The 22,389-nt window shown below is 40.6% G+C and overlaps 1 protein-coding gene across 1 annotated transcript in view; it reads left to right on the plus strand.

Annotated features, from left to right (window-relative positions):
- Positions 1–22,389, plus strand: part of LOC115548598 (verrucotoxin subunit beta-like) — a 205,966-nt gene that overhangs the window by 101,253 nt on the left and 82,324 nt on the right. Inside the window, exons 6-9 of the mRNA XM_030363347.1 lie at positions 3,388–3,480; positions 3,716–3,786; positions 9,619–9,689; positions 10,651–10,764. Coding sequence (XP_030219207.1) covers positions 9,651–9,689; positions 10,651–10,764 — 153 coding nt within the window. The 5' untranslated portion in view covers positions 3,388–3,480; positions 3,716–3,786; positions 9,619–9,650. The remainder of the gene's footprint in view (positions 1–3,387; positions 3,481–3,715; positions 3,787–9,618; positions 9,690–10,650; positions 10,765–22,389) is intronic.

The raw sequence follows: 22,389 nt of genomic DNA on the forward strand, positions 1-22,389 counted from the left end.
GGAGGTGGCAACTGTTCAGAGGTTCAGTGTTTCTGATTCAGAAGCCTTACAGCCAGGGGGAAAAAGCTATTTGTGAGTCTGGTAGTCCGTGTTCGGATGCTCCGGTAGCGTCTACCAGACGGCAGCAATGAGAACAGTCCATAGCCTGGGTGGCTGTTGTCCTTTAGAATCTTTTTTGCTTTCCTCAGGCATCTACTGTTGTAGATGCCTTGCACGGAGGGGAGATGGCTGCCGGTGATACGCTCCGCTGTCTTCACCACCCTCTGCAGGGCCTTGCGGTCGGCAGCGGAGCAGCTACCATACCAGGCAGTGATGCAGCCTGAGAGGGTGCTCTCAATGGTGCATCTGTAAAAGTTTTTGAAGACATGCCAAACTTCTTGAGTCTCCTCAAGAAGTATAGCCGCTTCTGTGCAGTTTTGACTGCTGAGCCTGCCTGCATGGACCAGGTTAGGTCATCCTTGATGTACACACCGAGGAATTTGAAGTTGGAGACTCTCTCCACTTCAGCTCCCTCGATGTGTATGGGGTCCTGACCCCCCCTCTGCAGCTTCCTGAAATCCACGATCATTTCCTTGGTTTTGCAGACGTTGAGAGACAGGTTGTTGTCTTGGCACCAGTCTGCCAAGACCCTTACCTCATCTCTATAGGCGGTCTCATCGTTGTTAGAGATGAGACCCAGGATGGTAGTGTCGTCTGCAAACTTCAGGATGATGTTGGAACTGTGTGTTGCCACACAGTCATGCGTGTACAGGGAGTACAGGAGGGGACTGAGTACGCAGCCCTGGGGGCCCCCGGTACTCAGGGTCAGTGAGGAGGAGGTGTGGTTGCCCATTCTCACCACCTGGGGTCTGCTCGTCAGGAAGTCCAGGATCCAGTTGCACAGGGGTGTTTTAAGACCCAGGCCCCTGAGCTTCGGGACGAGCTTGGCAGGCACAATAGTGTTGAATGCTGAGCTGTAGTCCACAAACAGCATCCTCACATATGTGTTGCTCTTTTCCAGGTGGGAGAGGGTGGCGTGTGTAGCTAGGGCAATGGCATCGTCTGTTGATCGGTTTGGACGGTATGCAAACTGAAAGGGGTCCAGGGTGTTGGGAAGGGTAGAGCAGATGTGGGTTCTGACCAGCCGCTCAAAGCACTTCATAATTGTGTATAATAATAATAATAATAACTTTATAACTTTACCATTGAATGAAATAAAAACTCAAATAACTCAAAATAGCCTTTTAGCATCAATTGTCCGAATTAAATAATGAATCCCCCTTTTTCTCTCCTTCCATACAATGCACACAATAGCTTAACATTTAGAATTACTCCACGGTGTTAGCAGTTAACTCGTGCGTTAGCTCGAGTTCAATGCTAATTCGCCTTGGTCGCTACACTAGCGGCTAACGCACAAGGTTTCAATTTAGCAGTTAGCGACAAGTTCGCACTGACGCACACACACCTCCACTTGACGCTCCCCACATTCAAAAGACACATTAAACTCACCGCCGAGCGGGCAACATCAACTGTGGACTGTTGAGTCAGCTCGCGGTGTTTTCCAACTACTTCTAGATACTTTTAACTACTTCTAGATATTTTTCAATCGTGCAACCGAACGGTGCGTTCTCTCCTCTCCCACTAATTATCACGCAGTTATGCGCACCTGCAACGCCGCTTCACCGTGACGTCATGACGCACGTCTCTGCTCTGTCCGACGCAGTTAACCCCATAAATGCCAGCTATCGCTCTCTCACACATTCATACAAAGTAATAGCGGACTTTTACTCTTTCTTCCTTTAACTTTTTCACAGCTTATGAAGCCTGGGCTACACGTAACACACTCACCCCTTTTAGAATCACATTCTCTCTCTCACTCTCTCACAAACACACATAGGCTACAGACAGAGAGAGAATGTTAACTTGTTTATAATTCCCAATAGGCTCTGTGCACAACTCTAGAAGCGAACATCCGGTGTCGCCAGGTGTCGACATACTAGTTTCCGGTCTACTTCCCGTATCAGTTACCACGGCAACTATAAATAGTAAAAAGATGGAAAACCCAACCAAACAACGGAAATGTAATGTTAGAAGACTTCACAAGCTTCAACGGAGTGAAGGCGGATCAAACCAACACTGCTGTGTACAGTTGTGCTCAGCTTCCAGCCGGTAACACGGGCTGGTGTGTGGGAGCGAAGAGAGAGACCGGCGAGTCCCGAGCCTTGCTCCGACCCCGAAGAGCCTGAGCTACCCGTTCCGATGGTCTTAGACCATGAGTACAGTGCTACTAGTACAGTGTGTGTTGACCGTGAGCACTACAGTGCTATACAAAAAGATACATTTGTGGAGTTTGAGGCAATGTGAAGCTGGTGTGTTTGTGTCTGTGTGCGGCTCGCGTGCTTGCACTGTGTTGGGGCCGTGGTGGGCGCTCTCGGCTGGAGCTTTCTGCGTGTTGTGGTGGCTGACGAGGAAAGTGCGCTTGTGTGTACATTTGTGCTGTTTTTTTAATTATACATGTTTGTATTGATTAAACATATGACCTCAGCTAAATCCCCCCACGGACACTGTTATAAAAGAAACAGGCGTATAACGGTTTGTTTATAACGGTTGGTTTACTCAAGCTCTGATTTCTTCATGGACCTGTGGCACAATGCTCCGATAATCACCTCCGATGTTCCCTTATCTTTGCTAGACACTAAAAAATGGACACACGTTGGTACAGTTAGTACAACGGACAGTTAAGGGTTTTAAATACAGAAAAAAAATGTTGTCGCTAACAAATGTTCACTAAAAAGCCGGTAGTCTGTTACCTACCCTCAAAGTTATGCAAATAACTCGAAATATAGATCTTAAATCCTTTTTCCCGCTTGCTTGTATAGGTGCAAGGGAACTAGCACCAACAATGCGGTGAACATCGTTAACATTTATTGTCGGTAGGTCTTGGAGACATCTAGAAAAGCCAGACATTCACGCTATGGACTGGGTCAGTAAGTAGACCGGAAACTAGAATGCCGACACCGTCAGTTGACTTCCGGGTTCTAGTGCACAGAGCATATTATTATTGATGTATTTGCACTTTTAATCTTGCTGAATTCTACAAGGCAAATAAATTAAGTTAAAACTTAGTTCCACGACTCCATTCGTCTTTGTAAGGAAATGTTCTGTTTTGTCTTTATTATTTTGTCCTAATGCACCAGAATGCTTCATTTGTATGTGAAAATCACAAAAGAATCTTCGGGGGGAGGATGCCCCCAGAAACCCCTACAGGGGTTTGGTTTACAAACTTTCAGCCCCCCTAAAAATACAATTCAGCAGCCGCAACTGGAAACCGGAGCGTTTCTTGTAAATGGTGTGACTTAAAATAATGACATAGCCACCCCCCCCCCCCCCCCCCCCCACACCTGGGAGGGTGTAGCCCTCCCAGTTCAGCTTGAAGAGGCGCGGTAGAGAGAGGGAGCTCACATCCTCCTGCTCTCAGGAGACGCAGCCGGGACAGCCAAGGTAGGACAGAAACACTCTCTGATCAGTTATATTGTCACCTGATACAATAGAGTTGTTGTGGTGCTGATTTTCCTTTGCACCCGTTTGGAACGTTATCGAATGGACGTAATCAGTGGTTATCAGCCCCAAAACTAACATTAGAAATGTGGACCGTAAATGTTGTGGATTTCACTTCATGTTTCATTTTGATTTATGTTATAACCAGTGTGATATTTAACACTGAGTTTTTCATTAGGTCTAACCGGAGCTGGTCTTATCTCTGCGTTGAAGCCTGAACCTGGACCTGGGCCAGACCGATACAACCAGGTGCGTTCACTTCCTTTTTTTAACGGCTCGCGTGGTTTCGAGTGTGGCACTTGCCTTCTTTTCACTTTGTATTGGACCGTCGAACAAAAGTTTAACTTCTGTAAACTTTTTGCAAATTAGCTTCTTGCAGCGCACGATTGGGTCCTTGTAACGCTTATCAGTTCTTATCAATTTAAAAAAAAATGGAATATTGAGTTCAATTTCTTAATATTCCGTTCTTTGTTCGTCGAGGTAAACGGAAATTAGATATTTTGGCTGACATAAAAAAACGGAAAGGTTCTGTTTCTGAATGCGTCTCTCGTCTGCTGGGGATACAACCAGGTGCGTTCACTTCCTTTTTTTAACGGCTCGCGTGGTTTCGAGTGTGGCACTTGCCTTCCTTTCACTTTATGTTGGACCGTCGGACAAAAGTTGAACTTCTGTAAACTTTTTGCAAAATTAGCGTCTTGCAGCGTGCGATAAATCTTTTGAGCTAAATTGGATAACATAAACAAATAGATAAACGGAAAGTTTCTGTTTCTGAATGCTCTCTCGTCTGCGCTGGAAGCTAACCCCCTCCCCTTCCTGAATGATCGGTGGCTGCGCGCAGTTTGTAGTGTGTGTGTGTGTGTGTGTGTGTGTGTGTGTGTGTGTGTGTGTGTGTGTGTGTGTGTGTGTGTGTGTGTAGGGCGGATATACGGGGGGGGCTGGTTGGTACAGGCCCACCCAGATTGACAGTGGGCCCACCCAATCAGATTCATGAAAAAAAAAAATATATTTTTTGCATATATTTTCTTCTTCAATACATTTATAATTTAAAATATTTACAGTAGCTACCAAAAAATAATAATATTCAGAAACCCCTCTCGTACTCATTAGTTCTGTCCAGTGACGTCTTTACGTAACATCATGGTCGACGCAGACAGCGGATAGCGGTTTCGTGCACCATCAGATTGCAGCCTAAATTAGCAATGGCTAAACAGCTCTCTTTGAGTTACTTACGATGACATAATCAACTTTTTCAACTACTCCGCCTTGTGTAGAAGCTCGTGTTGGACCGGGTTTTTGTATGCTGGCCCGCCCTGGCATAATGGCTGTTTCTGAAAGTTTTTTTCTGAATATTAATTCATTCGATTCGTTTGATCCATATTCATGTTCGGGTTGTAGTCACTATAACGTGAGCTATGCAGTGTTGGATTTGTGTTTTTAATATGGGATATGAGTAAAAGGCATATTGTGGCGACTCCTTTAGGGTCGAGCCGGGGATTCTGGGGATCCGAGATGCCGGTTGGGGAAAAGGGGTTTTATTGTCTTTTTGTATTGGGGTTAACGGGTTTGGTGTGTGCGGTCGGTAGAGTGTAGTTGTGTGTTGTTGAGTGTTTACTTGTTGTGTGTAGTGTTGCGGCAACCGTTACCGAGAGTTGCATGTATATGGGTCGGCTTATGGAGCCAGTTTCCTGCCATAATTCAAGCCTGAAAAAAAAAGTTTCAAAGGCTTGTAAGTCTGGGTTTGAAAACTCAACACCTTGTAAAAAAGGTTTTGCAACACTGAAAAAAGTAGATTATAACCTGAAAAAAATTCAAACTAAAATTCAAACATCTGTAAACATCATTTTGTGTTCTATTTTATCTTCTTCATCATTTTCACCAACACATTTTCAAAGTTCAAACAATTTCACCAGCGCATTTGCAGAGTTTCAAATCTGGCACTGTTCTAACAGTGTATTTCATTGTTTCCCGGTTTTGAAACCTTGTAAATGGGATTCTGCAAACAGGTTCATACATTGAGAAATAAGTTTTGAAAGGTTGTATATTTAGTTTTAAAAACTTGTAAAGGTGTACGTTTACGCCATTGCAACGTATTTTTTCAGAACTGACTTTTCAGCACTGACTTTTCAGAGATTTGACCACACAGACGCAAGCTTTGAGTCACGTGAATATTGGCAGTGTTCTGTCGCGCATATGTTTTGAAACTCCTGACAGTCAAGTCTGAAGAAAAAAAAAATGTTCCTGGGGGCGGGACCATTTAGCTTTAAACCTATTGGTTGCTCTCGGCTGACGTACATTCCAATCACATTCTTGTCACCGGCAGAGCACTGTCAGTCACGCCCAGCCCGGTGAACGGCACGTGTACATCCTTCGTCCCTCCCTTATCCCCATGCGGGTGTTGGCGGATGGGGGAGTCTGGGCGGTGGACTGCGACGGCATGATAGTTGTCTGACCCCTTGGAATGTACTGACGTACATTACAATCACATTCGTTTCATCGGCAGAGCACTGTCAATCACGCACAGCCCCGTGAACGGCACATGTGATTGGAATGTACGTCAGCTGAGAGCAACCAATAGGTTTAGAGCTAAATGGTCCCGCCCCCAGGAACGTTTTTTTTTTCTTCAGGAGTTTCAAAACGAGTGCGCAACAGAACACTGCCAATATTCACGTGACTCAAAACTTGCGTCTTTGTGGTCAAATCTCTGAAAAGTCAGTGCTGAAAAGTCAGTTCTGAAAAAATACGTTGCAATGGCGTAAACGTACACCTTTACAAGTTTTTAAAACTAAATGTTCAACCTTTCAAAACTTGTTTTTCAATGTCTGAAAACCTGTTTGCAGAATCCCATTTACAAGGTTTCAAAACCGGGAAACAATGAAATACACTGTTAGAACAACTGACACAGGAGGATAACCCGTCATCGTCGATGACCGAGGAAGTGATGGAAAACCCTTTGAACCACACAACACACATGAACCGTTGTTCACCAGAGCTAAAACATTCAACTGGGGCTACTCTGACATGATGTAACAAGACAAACGCACATAAACCATTAATCACACTGCTGAAAATTAAACTAGGGGGCCTTGAGGTCAAGGTGCCTTACAATGCATCCTCCCCCCCGCCACTACAAGGTCGGGGGAGGCATTGTAAGCCCCCCTAGCTCGCGCCCTATAGGTATGACTCAACTAGAGCTACTGAAACCACACTGCTGAAAATGAAACCAGAGGGCCGCAAGCCAGTGGGCTTGGGCCTGCAATGCACCCCAACCTTATAGTGGCAGGGGGAGGAGGCTGCATTGTAACCCGGGGATTCCACCGGACGCGTTACGGCAACGTTACGGCTGCGGCACGTCTTGGCCGCGACTTTGCCCTGCTTGCATTTCCACTCCCAAAACTACTGCAATTAAATGCCAGGCTTTGTCCTTTCTGACATTGTTCTTATAAAAAGGATGATTTGAGACCCTTTGATTGATTGACTGCTGACCTGGTGCCACCGGTCATGACGTAATAATGTTGGTGTTTTATTTATTGTGTTTTATTTTGAAAATTGACCGGAATGCTCTATGGCTTTTACTTTTTCACTTCCTGCCCTGATCGATCTGCTCTGTTGAAATTGACGCGGTTCAGCAACGGCTTGCGGCAAAAATAGAAATGCTACGGAATGATAGTGCTGCGGCACGGCGAGCCGCTCCTGGGACGTTGCGCAGCCGCGCCCGGTGGAAATGGTCTCATTGATTAGAGTGGAACCTATCTGCTGCGGTGACCGCGGCCAAGACGTGCCGCTGCCGTAACGTTGCCGTAACGCGTCCGGTGGAATCAAGCCTTTAAAGGTGCGGCCACACCAGACGCGTACCTCGCGTATAAAATCGCCATTTTTTCCATAGGGAACCATTGGTTTACACGCGTTACACGCGTAAAAGCAAAATTTTACGCGCGTAACGCGCGTATGAGGCGCGTATATTTACGCGCGTAACGCGCGTATATCGCGTACATTTCAAGAGTTCAACAAATTGAACTTTTTACGCTCATACGCATGACGATTAGCCGCGTTGCCCAATCAGCGTTGAGCTTGACCCGACGTCACTGGCAGAGAGTAGTGAGCTTGGACAGAAGCATACGGCCGACATCTTTCTTTATTCTGTGTGGAAATAGTAACATAGTTACGCCATTAAATGCTTGTATGGAAACATTTCTAGCGAGAAATGTGCATTTTACTTTCATAATGTTCGCTCGGTGAATGTGAAGGATGTTTGGTTTGATAGTTATGACGAAGAGGGAACGCTCCGTTCACTTGCATGGACAGAGTCTCTGGTTAAGCAACCTCAACGTCTTGGCGGACTATATATCTGCTGATCAACGCTACGAATGCTGGAAACACACCAGACACACCATGTGAAGTTATTTAACCCGATTATTGTTATTTATATCAGAGATTATTTAATCTAACCCGATCTAAACTCTATCACCCAAACACGGCGGCGTTTGGGTTTCCTACCTCGGACTCCAGCGCAGCCACGGCCGACAACTATCTTTATTCTGGGTGGAAATAGTAACATAGTTACGCCATTAAATGCGTTTATGGAAACATTTTTAGCGAGAAATGTGCATTTTACTTTTGTAATGTTCGCTCGGTGAATGTGAAGGATGTTTGGTTTGATAGTTATGACGAAGAGGGAACGCTCCGTTCACTTGCATGGACATGGACTCATCTAGGCGAGTGACGTAGGCGCGTATGGCGCGTATGGCGCGTATGCGACCATTTTTGACACAAAATGGTCAAGCAACATTTTACGCGCGTATCTCGCGTAAAAATTACGCGAGATACGCGTCTGGTGTGGCCGCACCTTAAGGCACCTTACCTCACTGCCCTCAGGTTTCATTTGGTGTGTGATTAATGGTTCATTTGTGTTTGTCTTGTTAAAACAAGTCAGAGTAGCCCTAGTTGAATGTTTTACCTTTTTTCGTTCAAAGGGTTGTCCATCACTTCCTGGGTCAGTTGAATTACTTTTTTTGAATAATGTGACTTTTATAACCTGTTGACAAAAAATATTTTTTTTTATGAAAAACACTTGATGCCTGAACCTGTTGATACTTATTTACAGTAACTATGACCTGTTATTGTATTGCTATGACCTAAAATTAATGAAGTATCTAATCCTGTACTCTGAACATACGTTGCTATGGAGAATATACAGTTTTTCTGGTAAATCACGCACTATGGGTCTAATGGGTCTACTCATCTCTACTGAGTTGGTGCAAAGATAACGCATTTATTGTCAAGAATACAAACATGCATGATCATTCATAGTTTAATGATGGAAGTTCAGCACCAGGGTACATAGTTGAATATGAAGATCAGATGCTTGTTGAGACTAGGCATATCGTTAGGCCATAGGAGGGTTCACTTGCAGCATTGGGCCATAGTGATTACAATGAATAAAGCGTTGGCGTCAGTATCAATTGCAATATTAATTTGGCAATTATAAGTGTCCTAGTTCGTGTAGTACGTGCCGGCTGTCCATTAGCTGCTCATAGTGAGTAGACGTGTATGGGGTGAGGACAATTGTAATGCAGAATTATTTGCTGCTGATAAGTCCACAGGCCTACGGTATCCTCCAGGAGGAGCGGTGACATCGTTAGCCTTGACCCCCCCCCCCCCCCTACACACACACACACACAAATTAGCTGATCGAAATTAGCTGCGTGAGAGCACAACCATTTGCACATCGAAAGGTAACGGTACGAGTCCCCTGCGTTTTCTGTGCGCAGCCACTGATCATTCAGGGAGGGGGGAAGCCGAGAGACGCATTCAGAAACATTACCTTTCCGTCCGATTTTCCATTTTTCTATTATCCAATTTTCTATCAACCTCAACACAAAAATTGACCAAAAAAATGTATTTCCGTATATACTCGACAAACAAAAAACAGAATATTAGAATTACTATATTCCAATTTTAATTTTTATGTTTTGAAATTGAAAATTTAATTCATAAGTGTTACACAGACTGTGCTTTCACCTCATATTTCATTGTGATTTATGTTATTACCAGTGTGATATTTAACACTGAGTTTTTCATTAGGTCTATCCGGATCTGGTCTTATCTCGGTGTTGATGGCTGAACCTGGACCTGGGCCAGACCGAGGCAACCAGGTGCGTTCACTCTATTTTTTCATGGTCCTAACGGCTCATGTGGCCTCCAGTGTGGATCTTGCCTCCCATTCACTTTGTATTGGACGCGTGCTCATGTGGGGCAAGGCATCGTGGGAAGGCCAGCGTGCGGGCGGGTGACTGCGGTGCGTCAAAGGGGTGGGACAAAAGCTGAACTTCAGTAAACTTTTTGCAAATAAGCATCTTGTAGCGCGCGATCGGACAATCAACACAATTCACAACAATTCTGGACATCTATTAGACGTCCAAACTAGGTCCACTATTTGGATGTCAAACCATGACCCAACTTGGACGTCACATTGACGTTCAACATTTCACCATTGAACTGGTTAAATTTTTTGGACGTCATTTGGACACCTATGACAGGTGCAGAAACTGTAGCCACTGATCCCACTGCCCAATGTGTCATCGGAGTGACGTCTATTCCGTGTCATTATTGGTTGTCAAATTTCGGTCCACTGAAGGGGTTGTTTTGTAACGCCAGGCAACGTCTTTATTTTTTTTACTCCTACCGAATGTCTAATGTTGATGTCCGTGGGACCTCTGTGTAAGGGCTATTTATAATCCAAATGTGACGTCGGGCTGACGTCTTATCAACGTCAAATTTAGACTAATTTTAGACGTCTTTTTTATGCTACTTCTTAATGTTTCAATATGTTTTCTGTACCATTAGTTTTCATGTAGCTGTAGCATTTCACCTTTGACGTCATTTGGACGCCTAGGACAGGTGCAGGAAATGTATACATTATGTTGTTTTTTTGTTGTTATTTTAAATTTTCCTGTTTTATTTATTTCAAGTAATCAAGTAATTTTGTATGCATACATTTTTTATTTTATCTGTTTATTTATTTAGAAATGCAATTTGTGGGAAAAGTTAAATAAATTATTTCATGGTAGCCTATTCACCTTATTCCTAACTTAAACAATTGTGACACCATGCCAGCCATCTCGGTTGGCATCCATGACCAACTGGGTAAGGAGTTGGACAACTAACTGGTGGGTGGTCGGTTCAAATCCCGACTCGAATCCCGACCGGGACACAGAAAATGTGAATAGGGTGAGTAGTAGTGCCGCAAACCCCTACGTCCTTATCCATGGATGAGGTTCTCTCTCTCTCTCTCTCTCTCTCTCTCTCTCTCTCTCTCTCTCTCTCTCTCTCTCTCTCTCTCTCTCTCTCTCTCTCTCTTCCCCCCCCTCCCCCCTTTCTTGACAGTCTCACACATGTTCGTCTACTTCTAATGAGCACGACCATGTCCAATATGAGGTCATTTTTCCTCCAACAATGAGGGAAGCTATGCTTCTAAATGACACCCTAAATGGTTTCTACACTAATTATGGGAAAGCTCCGAACAAATTACATTTTCAACCAAAAAACACAAATCGTACAAAAGTCAAATTAGTATGTAATTGCTCTACACGAATTGGGCTTGATTACATCACAGATATTGTTAAAACACAATGCAAGCAAACTAAGTAAGCTTCACGGACACCCATATATCAGCTTGGTTTAAATGTGTATACTATAATCATAAGCATAGTTGATGGCTGAACCTGGACCTGGGCCAGACCAATGCAACCAGGTGCGTTCACTCTATTTTTTCATGGTCCTAACGGCTCATGTGGCCTCCAGTGTGGAACTTGCCTTCCATTCACTTTGTATTGGACGCGTGCTCATGTGGGGCAAGGCATCGTGGGAAGGCCAGCGTGCGGGCGGGTGACCGCGGCGGGTCAAAGGGGTGGGACAAAAGCCGAACTTCAGTAAACTTTTTGCAAATAAGCGTCTTGCAGCGCGCGATCGGACAATCAACACAATTCACAACAATTCTGGACATCTATTAGACGTCCAAACTAGGTCCACTATTTGGATGTCAAACCATGACCCAACTTGGACGTCACATTGACGTTCAACATTTCACAATTGAACTGGTTACATTTTTTGGACGTAATTTGGACGCCTATGACAGGTGCAGGAACTGTATACATGATCCCACTGCCCAATGTCTCATCGGCGTGACGTCTATTCTGTGTCATTATTGGTTGTCAAATTTCGGTCCACTGAAGGGGTTGTTTTGTAACGCCAGGCAACGTCTTTTTTTCGACTACCGAATGTCTAATGTTGATGTCCGTTGGACCTCCGGTGTAAGGGCTATTTATAATCCAAATGAGACGTCGGGCTGACGTCTTATCATCGTCAAATTTAGACTCATTTTAGACGTCTTTTTTATACTACTTCTTAATGTTTCAATATGTTTTCTGTACCATTAGTTTTCATGTAGCTGTAGCATTTCACCTTTGACGTCATTTGGACGCCTAGGACAGGTGCAGGAAATGTATACATTATGTTGTTTTTTTGTTGTTATTTTACATTTTCCTGTTTTATTTATTTCAAGTAATCAAGTAATTTTTGTATGCATACATTTTTTATTTTATCTGTTTATTTATTTAGAAATGTAATTTGTGGGAAAAGTTAAGTAAATTATTTCATGGTGGCCTATTCACCTTATTCCTAACTTAAACAATTGTGACACCATGCCAGCCATCTCGGTTGACATCCATGGCCAACTGGGTAGGCAGGAGTTGGAAAACTCTCCAGTGGTTGGTCGGTTCAAATCCCGACTCGAATCCCGACCGGGACACAGAAAATGTGAATAAGGTGAGTAGTAGTGCTGCAAACCCCTACGTCCTTATCCATGGATGAGGTTCTCTCTCTCTCTCTCTCTCTCTCAAGGACCTTAAGATGGTAAATGAGGACCAGCAGAACAAGATAAACTATTTGGAAACGCGTGTATCTGACTTAGAGCAGTATACGCGCATGAATGACGTAATTATAACTGGACTAGTGATCAAGCCACGGTCTTATGCTCGGGCCCTGAATGGGGATGCGAGTGTGGTGGATAGTGCTGACCATGATGATTCAGCTGAGGCTCAGGTAACAGCCTTCCTCCATGACAAACAGATAGCTATCGACAGACGCAACATTGAAGCTTGCCACATAATCCCAACAAAAAAACAAAAAGACAAACATGTTGTCATTGCTCGCTTTGCAAACCGAAAGCACAAAATTGACCTGCTCAGGCAGGGCCGCCGATTGAAGGGCACAAATGTCTATATAAATGAGCATCTCACAAAAAAGAATGCAGATATTGCAAGACAAGCAAGGGTCATGAAGAAGCAGGGAAAAATTCAGGCCACTTGGACCTCTAACTGTAAAGTGTTTGTTAAATTGAATGGCATACCTGAACAGGCTAAAGTTCTGTGCATCTGGAGCATTGATCAACTAGAAAAGTTAGGTAGTTCCTATACAAAATCCTGCGTGTGTGTACTGCTCTAAAAGCTACTGCTCTAAAAGCTAATGACAGATTCTGTGGATGACTACTTGTACCCATTCAGAAATATTGATGATGTTGAGTTTTTAGACGATGATAATGTTGGGGAAGTCTGCGAATATAATCTCTATAGCAAGTATGAACATTTAAATTTTGCAAACTTTGACCACACGGAGCACAAAATGTATGAGGTTTGTAATGAAATTGATCCTGAAAAACACTTTTATAATAACATAAACAACAATTGTGAATACTACTCTGACGAACAATTTAAAAGTGTAAGAAGGGGTACTACTTTCTCTATTATACACTTCAACAGTAGAAGTCTCTACAAAAATTTTACCAAAATCAAGGATTACCTGTGCCAATTTAATAAATTTAATGTAATTGCTGTATCTGAGACTTGGCTTGATAATGAGAAAGGTCATAATGTGGAAATGGAGGGGTACGAGCTGTTTACATCTAACAGGACAAACAAAAAAGGAGGAGGAGTTGCACTATATGTTGACACAGCTCTAAGATGTACCATGCTTAAAAGCATGACAATAAACATAGATGATATTCTTGAATCCTTAACTATAGAAATTACAGTTGAGAAATCCAAAAATATAATTATTAGCTGTGTGTATAGAACACCTGGATCCTGTCGAGACACTTTCACTTGTAAAGCAATGTTTGCTAACTTAAACCACAACAAGGTTCATATTATATGTGGAGATTTTAATATTGATCTGCTTAATCCCCATGGAAACAATAACACAATTGATTTTATCAACACAATGTATAGTAATAGTTTATTTCCTCTTATTACAAAACCAAGTAGAATAACAAAGGACACAGCCACATTGATAGATAATATTTTCATAAATACAATAGCTAGTCAAGTAACAGCTGGGCTCCTTATAAATGACATAAGCGATCATCTTCCTGTTTTTGCTATCTTTAAAAATCTTCTTGAGGTGGAAAATATAAAAAAGAACCACACCCATCAGTTGACTCGATGTAGATCACCAGAAGCCATCGCTGCCCTTAGGATGGACCTAAGCACACAGACTTGGAATCAGGTCTGTGCAACTGAAGACCCTAATCAAGCCTATGAGGCCTTTCTGTCGACTATACTGAAGCTATATGATAAACACTGTCCAATAAGAAAGACTGCTACCAGGAAAAAATATAGACATGATAAGCCATGGATTACTAAAGGTATAGAAAACGCCTGTAAAAAGAAAAATTTACTTTACAGGCTATTCTTAAAACAAAGAACAAAGATGCAGAAAATAGATATAAGACATACAAAAATAAATTAATAAGAATTATTAGATTCAATAAGAAGGAATATTACCATAGGCTACTGGAACAGCAAAGGAGTAACATCCAAGGGACATGGAAAATTTTAAATAGCATAATCAAAAAAGGCACTGGCAAAAATGACTATCCAATGTACTTTACTAAAGAGAATATAATCATGGATAAATCAAAGGAAATTGCAAATGAATTCAATAATTTCTTTGTAAAAGTTGGATCTAACCTAGCTGCAGAGATTTTAGAGCAGAGAGATAAGGAAGGATTGGATGTAAACAATATCATACGGAATCCAAATTCCATCTTTATCGGCAATGTAAATGAAAATGAAATTCTTGATATTGTAAATAAATTCAAAAACAAAAAGTCCACTGACTTTGCCAATTTAGATATGATGCTAGTAAAAAACATAGTTGATTGCATAGTAACACCATTCACTTATATCTGCAACCAATCTTTCCTCACAGGAATTTTCCCAAATACAATGAAAACTGCTAGTAATTCCAATCTTCAAAAGTGGAGACAGCCATCAATTCACAAACTATAGACCAATCTCTCTGCTCTCCCAATTCTCGAAAATATTTGAAAAATTGTTTGTTGAAAGATTAGATAATTTTATAGAGAAGCACCATCTATTGAGCGACCACCAGTATGGTTTCAGATGCAATATGTCCACCTCAATGGCAATGATGGAGCTGGTTGAAGGGATATCTACTGCAATAGACAACAGGGAATATACAGTTGGGGTTTTTATCGACCTAAAGAAGGCTTTTGACACAATTGACCATGGTATGCTCTTGGAAAAAATGGAAAGGTATGGTGTAAGAGGCATTGCTCACAACTGGCTTAAAAGTTACCTTGATGATAGAGACCAATATGTGCATATGTATAATGTAGACTGACTTGCAAAAAGTAATGCATGGGGTCCCACAGGGCTCTGTGCTGGGTCCTAAACTTTTTATTATGTACATTAATGATCTATGTGACGTCTCGAAATTACTAAAGTGTGTTTTGTTTGCGGATGACACCAGTTTGTACTGCTCTGGAAAAGACATTGAGCAACTCCTGGATAAAGTGGAAAACGAATTAACAATTCTAAAGAAGTGGTTTGACATTAATAAGCTGTCTTTGAACCTAAAAAAAACTAAATTTATTATCTTTGGCAATAAGAAAATGAACGAACAGGCTAAACTTAAGATTAATGATGTTGAAATTGAGCGTGTAAATGAAAATACATTTTTGGGAACCATAATCGATAATAAACTTAACTGGAAGCCACAGATAAATAATATAAAATCTAAAATATCAAAAACCATTGCAATATTGTATAAAATTAAAAATATTTTAAATCAGAACTCACTATATATATTGTATTGCTCCCTCATTCTTCCTTACATCACTTACTGTGTTGAGGTATGGGGTAATGCATATAAAACAAACATCAACCAAATTTTTTTACTGCAAAAAAAAGCCATAAGAATTATAAATCATGCTAACTATTGTGCAACAACAAATCCTCTTTTCATTAAACTCCACGCATTGAAATTTGAAGATCTAGCTGTCCTCAGAACGGCAGTTGTAATGTACAAGGCACACCACAGAACACTTCCGCACTGCATCCAGGAGCTGTTTGGGGCTAGAGATGGTCACTACCAATTAAGAGGCGCACATATGTTTAGAAGTGCAGGGGCAAGAACGGACACTAAGAGCAGGTGCATTTCCGTTAAAGGTATCATCATTTGGAACAAATTGGACTGTGAACTAAAAACGTGCAACTCTATTAAAAAATTCAAAAGGAATTTCAAAACCAAGGTCATAGGCAAGGCAAGGCAAGGCAACTTTATTTATATAGCACTTTTCATACACAAGGCAGACTCAAAGTGCTTCACATATAAACATTGTCATACAATAAAATAAAATAATAGATAAGTAAAAGAAAACATATGCAAAGAAATGAGTAAAATAGAAAGTGCAATGTATTTAAGAGAAAATTAAATTGAAAGTTTAAAAAGGCTTTTTAGTAAGTAAAATTGAAAGTGCAATTTTTAAGATCAGATCAACAGTCTCTCTGGAACCCAAGTCGGGACTACAACCCGACCTAAAGGAACTTGGTCCTTTCTCTGGAACTCCAATCCAGATTCTAGGACTCTAACCCAGACAGAACTTGGAAACGTCTCCCACGGAGCTCGGTCTCAGAATTCCACCCACACACAAACTCAGGACTCTAACCCTTATACAAATACAACATAGAAAGATATAAAGCGTCATTATGACTTTTTTCTTTTCTTTTTTCGAATATTATATTGTATTATGTGTTGTGTTATATTATGTTATCTTATGTTGTATTCATGGTATATTATGTTTATAGTATATTATATTCATATTTACGGTATATTATATTTATAGTATTGCGTCATCTTATGTTACATTGTATTATGTTATATTGTATCTTATTATATTATATTCTGTTACGTTATGTTATGCTATGTTTTGTATTTGTAGAAAATTATATATTTTGAGACGTTAAAGTATGAATATATATATTATATTTTTAGTGTATTATATTAATAGTATATTATCTTGTTATATTATATCTTGTTATATTATATTATGTATTTGTAGAGAGCTATATATTTGTAAACGTTAGAAAAAAAAATATATATATATATATACAGTATATGTATTTTTCTTTTATAAATATATATAAATAAATATATAATTGATAATGGTAAATGAAGGTGTTAATAATGAAAAAATCCTATTATTGTAAAAAGGGTCGGCATAATAAGCCTCGGCTTCAGCCTAGACCTTTTCGGCCATTATTTTTTTTTTATTTTTTTTTTTTTATTGACCGTATGTATGTGCTGTGCTTTGATGGACCAACATAAATATATCTACTACTACTACTACTCTGTCTCTCTCTCTCTCTCTCTCTCTCTCTCTCTCTCTCTCTCTCTCTCTCTCTCTGAATTGTCAGTTCCTATTCTCACCCTACTACCCCCCTTCTTGACAGTCTCACACATGTCCGTCTACTTCTAATGAGCATGATGTAATATGAGGTCATTTTTCCTCCAACAATGCGGGAAGCTATGCATCTAAATGACGCCCTAAATGGATTCCACACTAATTATGGGAAAGCTTCGAACAAATTACATTTTCAACCAAAAAACACAAATCGTACAAAAGTCAAATTAGTATGTAATTGCTCTACACGAATTGGGCTTGATTACATCACAGATATTGTTAAAACACAATAAAAGCAAACTAAGTAAGCTTCACGGACACCCATTATATCAGCTTGGTTTAAATGTGTACACTATAATCATAAGCATGGCAGATGTAGTTATGTAGCATATGGAGTTAGAATCATGCCAAAACCCCGCACACACGCAAAACGTGTTTTGCTCACGCATAACGATTCACGCGCACACAAAACGTGTTTTACTCACGCACAATGATTCACACACACGCTCAGTGTGGTTGGCAAATACAAAACATCATTCACAAACTAATGCATTTTGCTTCAGAAACAAATGTTGTTTTTTTTTGTGTAATGTTTTACACAAAGTACAAAAAGAAATCCTTCAAGTACACAAAACAATTCTACAAGTACGGAACACTGAAAGCTGCGCGTGGATCGGGATGCATTTGCGCACGGATCGGAATGCATTTGCGCACGGATCAGCAAGGCGGAAAATTTGTGCCAAAAGTCACGTGACAAATAAATGTCCTGTGATTCACACTACACAACAGCAGGTGGCGCTGTTGAGTCAGTTTAAGGCCGCCAGGACGATTTTTTTTTCTACCCAAAATCGTTATTTGATGGCGGCCAACCGTGTGTGGATTCTATGGAAAGCCAAGAAGGCCACTAACTGGCCCTAGAATGGCGCGGTAAAAGTGCTAAACCGCACGGAAACCGTAAGGAACCCGTACGGAATCCGTACGGAATCCGTACGGAATCCGTGCGGTTTGGCAGGAACAACGCCACCTGTTGTGAAGTGTGAATCACAGGACATTTGTTTGTCACGTGACTTTTGGCACTCATTTTCTGCCTTGCTGATCCGTGCGCAAATGCCTTCCGATCCACGCGCAGCTTTCAGTGTTCCGTACTTGTAGAATTGTTTTGTGTACTTGAAGGATTTTTTTTGTACTTTATGTAAAACATACTGTATTTGTTTCTGAAGCAAAATGTGTGCGTGTCTCCATCCTTATGTCTCAACATGATGCAAATGATTTTTACACTTTTATACACTGATCAAAACAGGACGATACAAAAAAAGAGCCTACAGTGCAATTAAACGACTGCTTTGAACAAATGTCATTTGAACATAGCAGTCAGGCTACTGCTTCTTTGTTTTGAGCCAAAGAAAAAAAAAAAATATATATTTTTTTTAAATTAATTGCGTTAATCGCGCGATAAAAAATTTAACGCCGTTAAATTTGGTTTGCGTTAATGCCGTTAATAACGCGTTTAACTGACAGCTCTAATTAAAATGTTTTATTAAATTATTAAATTGTGTGTGTGTGTGTGTGTGTGTGTGTGTGTGTGTGTGTGTGTGTGTGTGTGTGTGTGTGTGTGTGTGTGTGTGTTTTCAGATGGCCGTGGACAGGGGTAAAACCGTAGTGCTGGCAGCACTGGGCCGGCCCTTCAGTCTGGGAATGCTCTATGACTGTCGCAACGACTCTCTGATCCCAGGTAAATAAATACAAGTCCCGAGTCTAACGGACAAGACACAAGATCTCTTAGAGCGCACTCACACTAGGAAAAGTTGCCCTGTACCGTACTCAAGTATGATTGCCGTGATACATTTTTTACAGATTACCTTCGTTCAAACATTTAAAGGAGACGTGTTATGGTGTTTTCACAAGAAGTAAACATAGATATGTATATGATTGAAAGAAAACATGTTTTTGAAGCTGTTTGCTTGAAATAGCTTTTAGGAAAAAATCGATATAATATAGTATAATAATTATAATAATAATATTATATAATATATAGGTATTTTTATAATATTATATCTAACATAAAAAAAATCAAAGTTTGGATGCGTGTGGGATCATCAGAGACCCAAAAAAACACCCCAAATCCAAGGAAAAGTGTTGTTTTCATAATATGTCCCCTTTAAAGGCCCACTATGCAGGATCGGCCATTTCTTTCTCTACACAGCGCCCCCTACAGCTTCGTAGTAGATATTTTACAAGACTTTCGTAACAACTTGTTGACGACCCTTCCCCATGCACTTCTACGCTAGCCATGTGCATTTGTTTTCAAAGAAGCCGGCGAATGCGTGGAGCCATGTCCGAAATAGATGTTCACAAAGTGTAGACAAGGTTATACATTTTTAAATGTTGTATTTGTATTGCAATAAACATAAATCCATCCTTTTTTATAGTTGACGGGGAGAATTTATATCCAAGATTATAATTGTTTTATCTTTGGTTGAACAGAACAATCAGTGTAAGAGTGTTGGCCAACATAATACATAACGATAGCACCGACAGTCGCCTCTTGGGTCCTTTATCAGTCGATTGATCCATGAGGAATGCAACAATTGCCTCGCAACTGCCGGTGCCATGTTTGGGTGTGTGTCTGTGCCGTAAAGCATTTTCGAAACTACAATCCGACTACATTTTCGAGGCGCGATTGGATACTTCCGCTGCGTCACATCCGGATTGTGTCAGTCCGAACAGAGCAAGTTGCATATTCGCTTTTCCTTGGAGAAGCGACAAGGGGCAATGAAACACCCACCAAACGACCCAGAAATGGTTGTAGAACCATCAGAATAACTCTCAACCTGCATAATTGATGACATTTTGGCAAAAGATGTTGCATAGTGGGCCTTTAACAAATCAACACACTCTGATCTTAAAATATATCTTACAGATTTTTGATATAATTTATTATTTTTCAAAATCAACAGTTTAATTTCATACCCGCGTCCTATATTTTCAGTTGGTCTCATTAACTTCTGTTGAGGCTAGAGTATGACGACGTCACCCGCTCTAGCCCAAGACGGCTATCACAAAAGCTAACCGTTTAAACGTAACTAATAATGTTATTATATTTCTACCAAATTGCATGTGTTTATAATGTTATTATTTAAATAAATTAGGCTAATCATAGTACATGGTATGAAGGGGGATGAACCCATGCCTACAGAAACATTTATTATAACTACAAAATGCACTTCCTACAGAAAATGCGGTGAATTCTGTAGTGCAAAGTGAGGTTGAAAATATGTTTGAATAAAGACACATAGTTTAAGACATAAAGAATTGTTAAATGGCTTAAATGAAGTGAAGGGATTTGAACAGAGTTCAGAAGTCTAAAAGGAGCAAACAATGTAAACATAAACAACATTTCAGAGAATGTAAATGGTTGGAAACAAATAAAGTGACAGCTGAATGAAAAGCGCAAAGCATTTCTAAAAATGCAGAAATGTAAAATGAATTTAACTGAAGAATCTGAAAGGTTGAATGAATTGGCCTGCACTGCTGAAAAATCGGAAAGGTCAAATGTATTTCAGTGCACAGTTCACCTGGAAGCTGAAGTTGAACTGGCAGACGCTGAATGGCATTATCTGAAGAAGCAAAGTGCTTAAATACCTTGTTACAAAAGCTGGGAGCTAAACTGTAATGCTGTAAAAGCTGGAAGATAGTAGTAGTAGTAGTGGTACTAGCTGGTGTAGTAGTAATGGACTGGTAGTAGTAGCTGAAGTATTAGTATTAGCTGAAGTAGTTGTAGTAGTAGCTGAAGTAGTGGTAGTAGTAGCTGAAGTAGAAGAAGTAGCTGAAGTAGAAGTAGTCGCTGAAGTAGTAGTCGATGAAGTAGTAGTAGTAGCTGAAGTTATAGTGGTACTAGCTCCTCAAACGATGAAAATTTATGAAAGGTATGGTATTGATTGATTTTTGTAGAAAGAATTATAATAATCCAGGATTTTTCTTTTTTTTAAGCAGCCGATATTGTATTTACTTGCCTAATGCAAATTCTTCCAGCCTAACGTTATTAAAAGTCGCCCAATCTGGCAACGCTGCCTGAACGTCGTAAAAAGCAGTCCAATTGAGCGAGAAAAGCTGCCCCTTCTGGCAACACTGCCTGCACGTCCTCACGCTCTAACCTCAGCATCAATCAATGAGACCAACTGAAACAAGCCGACATGGAATTTATGCTGTGATTTTGAAAGAAGTATAAAGGTAATCGAAATTGAGATTATTGAAGATACAAGTATCTTGATTTGTTAAACCTTTGAACAAAGGTTAATGATAAAATATTGACCAAGTTACGAAGTCTGAAGTAGTAAGTGTCAGAGAATGGGCGGATGGCTCTGCTGTCCTCCCATTGGCTTCCATTGTACATTTTAAAAGTAGAATATATATAAAAAAAAAAAAAAGAACCACGTGATTCCAATGGAGCCTCTAGGTGTAGAATTGAGGAAGGAGATAGGTCCCAAAGTCTGTAGAGAATAATAAAGAAGAAAGAATAAAACTTAAGAACAATAGGTGAGCGCTGCATGCAGAACTCAATAATAACCTAATAACTAATAACCAGATGAACCAACCTGCGTAGAAACAAGCCAGAGGATGGCTTCCTGCAACAGCAAGACAACAGAACAAGTTGTGAAAGACCAACTCTCCTCCATATTCAATACATGTGATTTGGTCAGTCAGTCTCTAGTGTAAAGTATCACTGTGGGTCAAAGCAGTGATGCGTTCAGAATATAGACCATCCTATATCATCTCACATCAGGACAATTCCAACCTTACATTCCTTTTTATTTGACCTTTATTCATGCAGGAATAAACACATTGAGTTTCAACACCTCTCTTTCAATGCTGACCTTACAGCTTTCATAGGAAATCATTTACTTTTAGTAGGAAACCATATGGTGATGTATAAACAAAATGTATGTTTTATATGTATTCCTCTGAGCAAGGATTCTGATTTTTTTTTCTCTTTGTGTTCTTCTGAAGCTCTGACACTTTGGGACCGGGAAGCCTTAGAGAAAGATGCAGATGAAAGACCCCAACCAAACATTGACTTTGAGATAGTTGCA

The sequence above is a fragment of the Gadus morhua genome, chromosome 8 (genome assembly GCF_902167405.1).
Source record: "Gadus morhua chromosome 8, gadMor3.0, whole genome shotgun sequence".
In the NCBI taxonomy this organism is placed as follows: Eukaryota; Metazoa; Chordata; class Actinopteri; order Gadiformes; family Gadidae; genus Gadus; species Gadus morhua.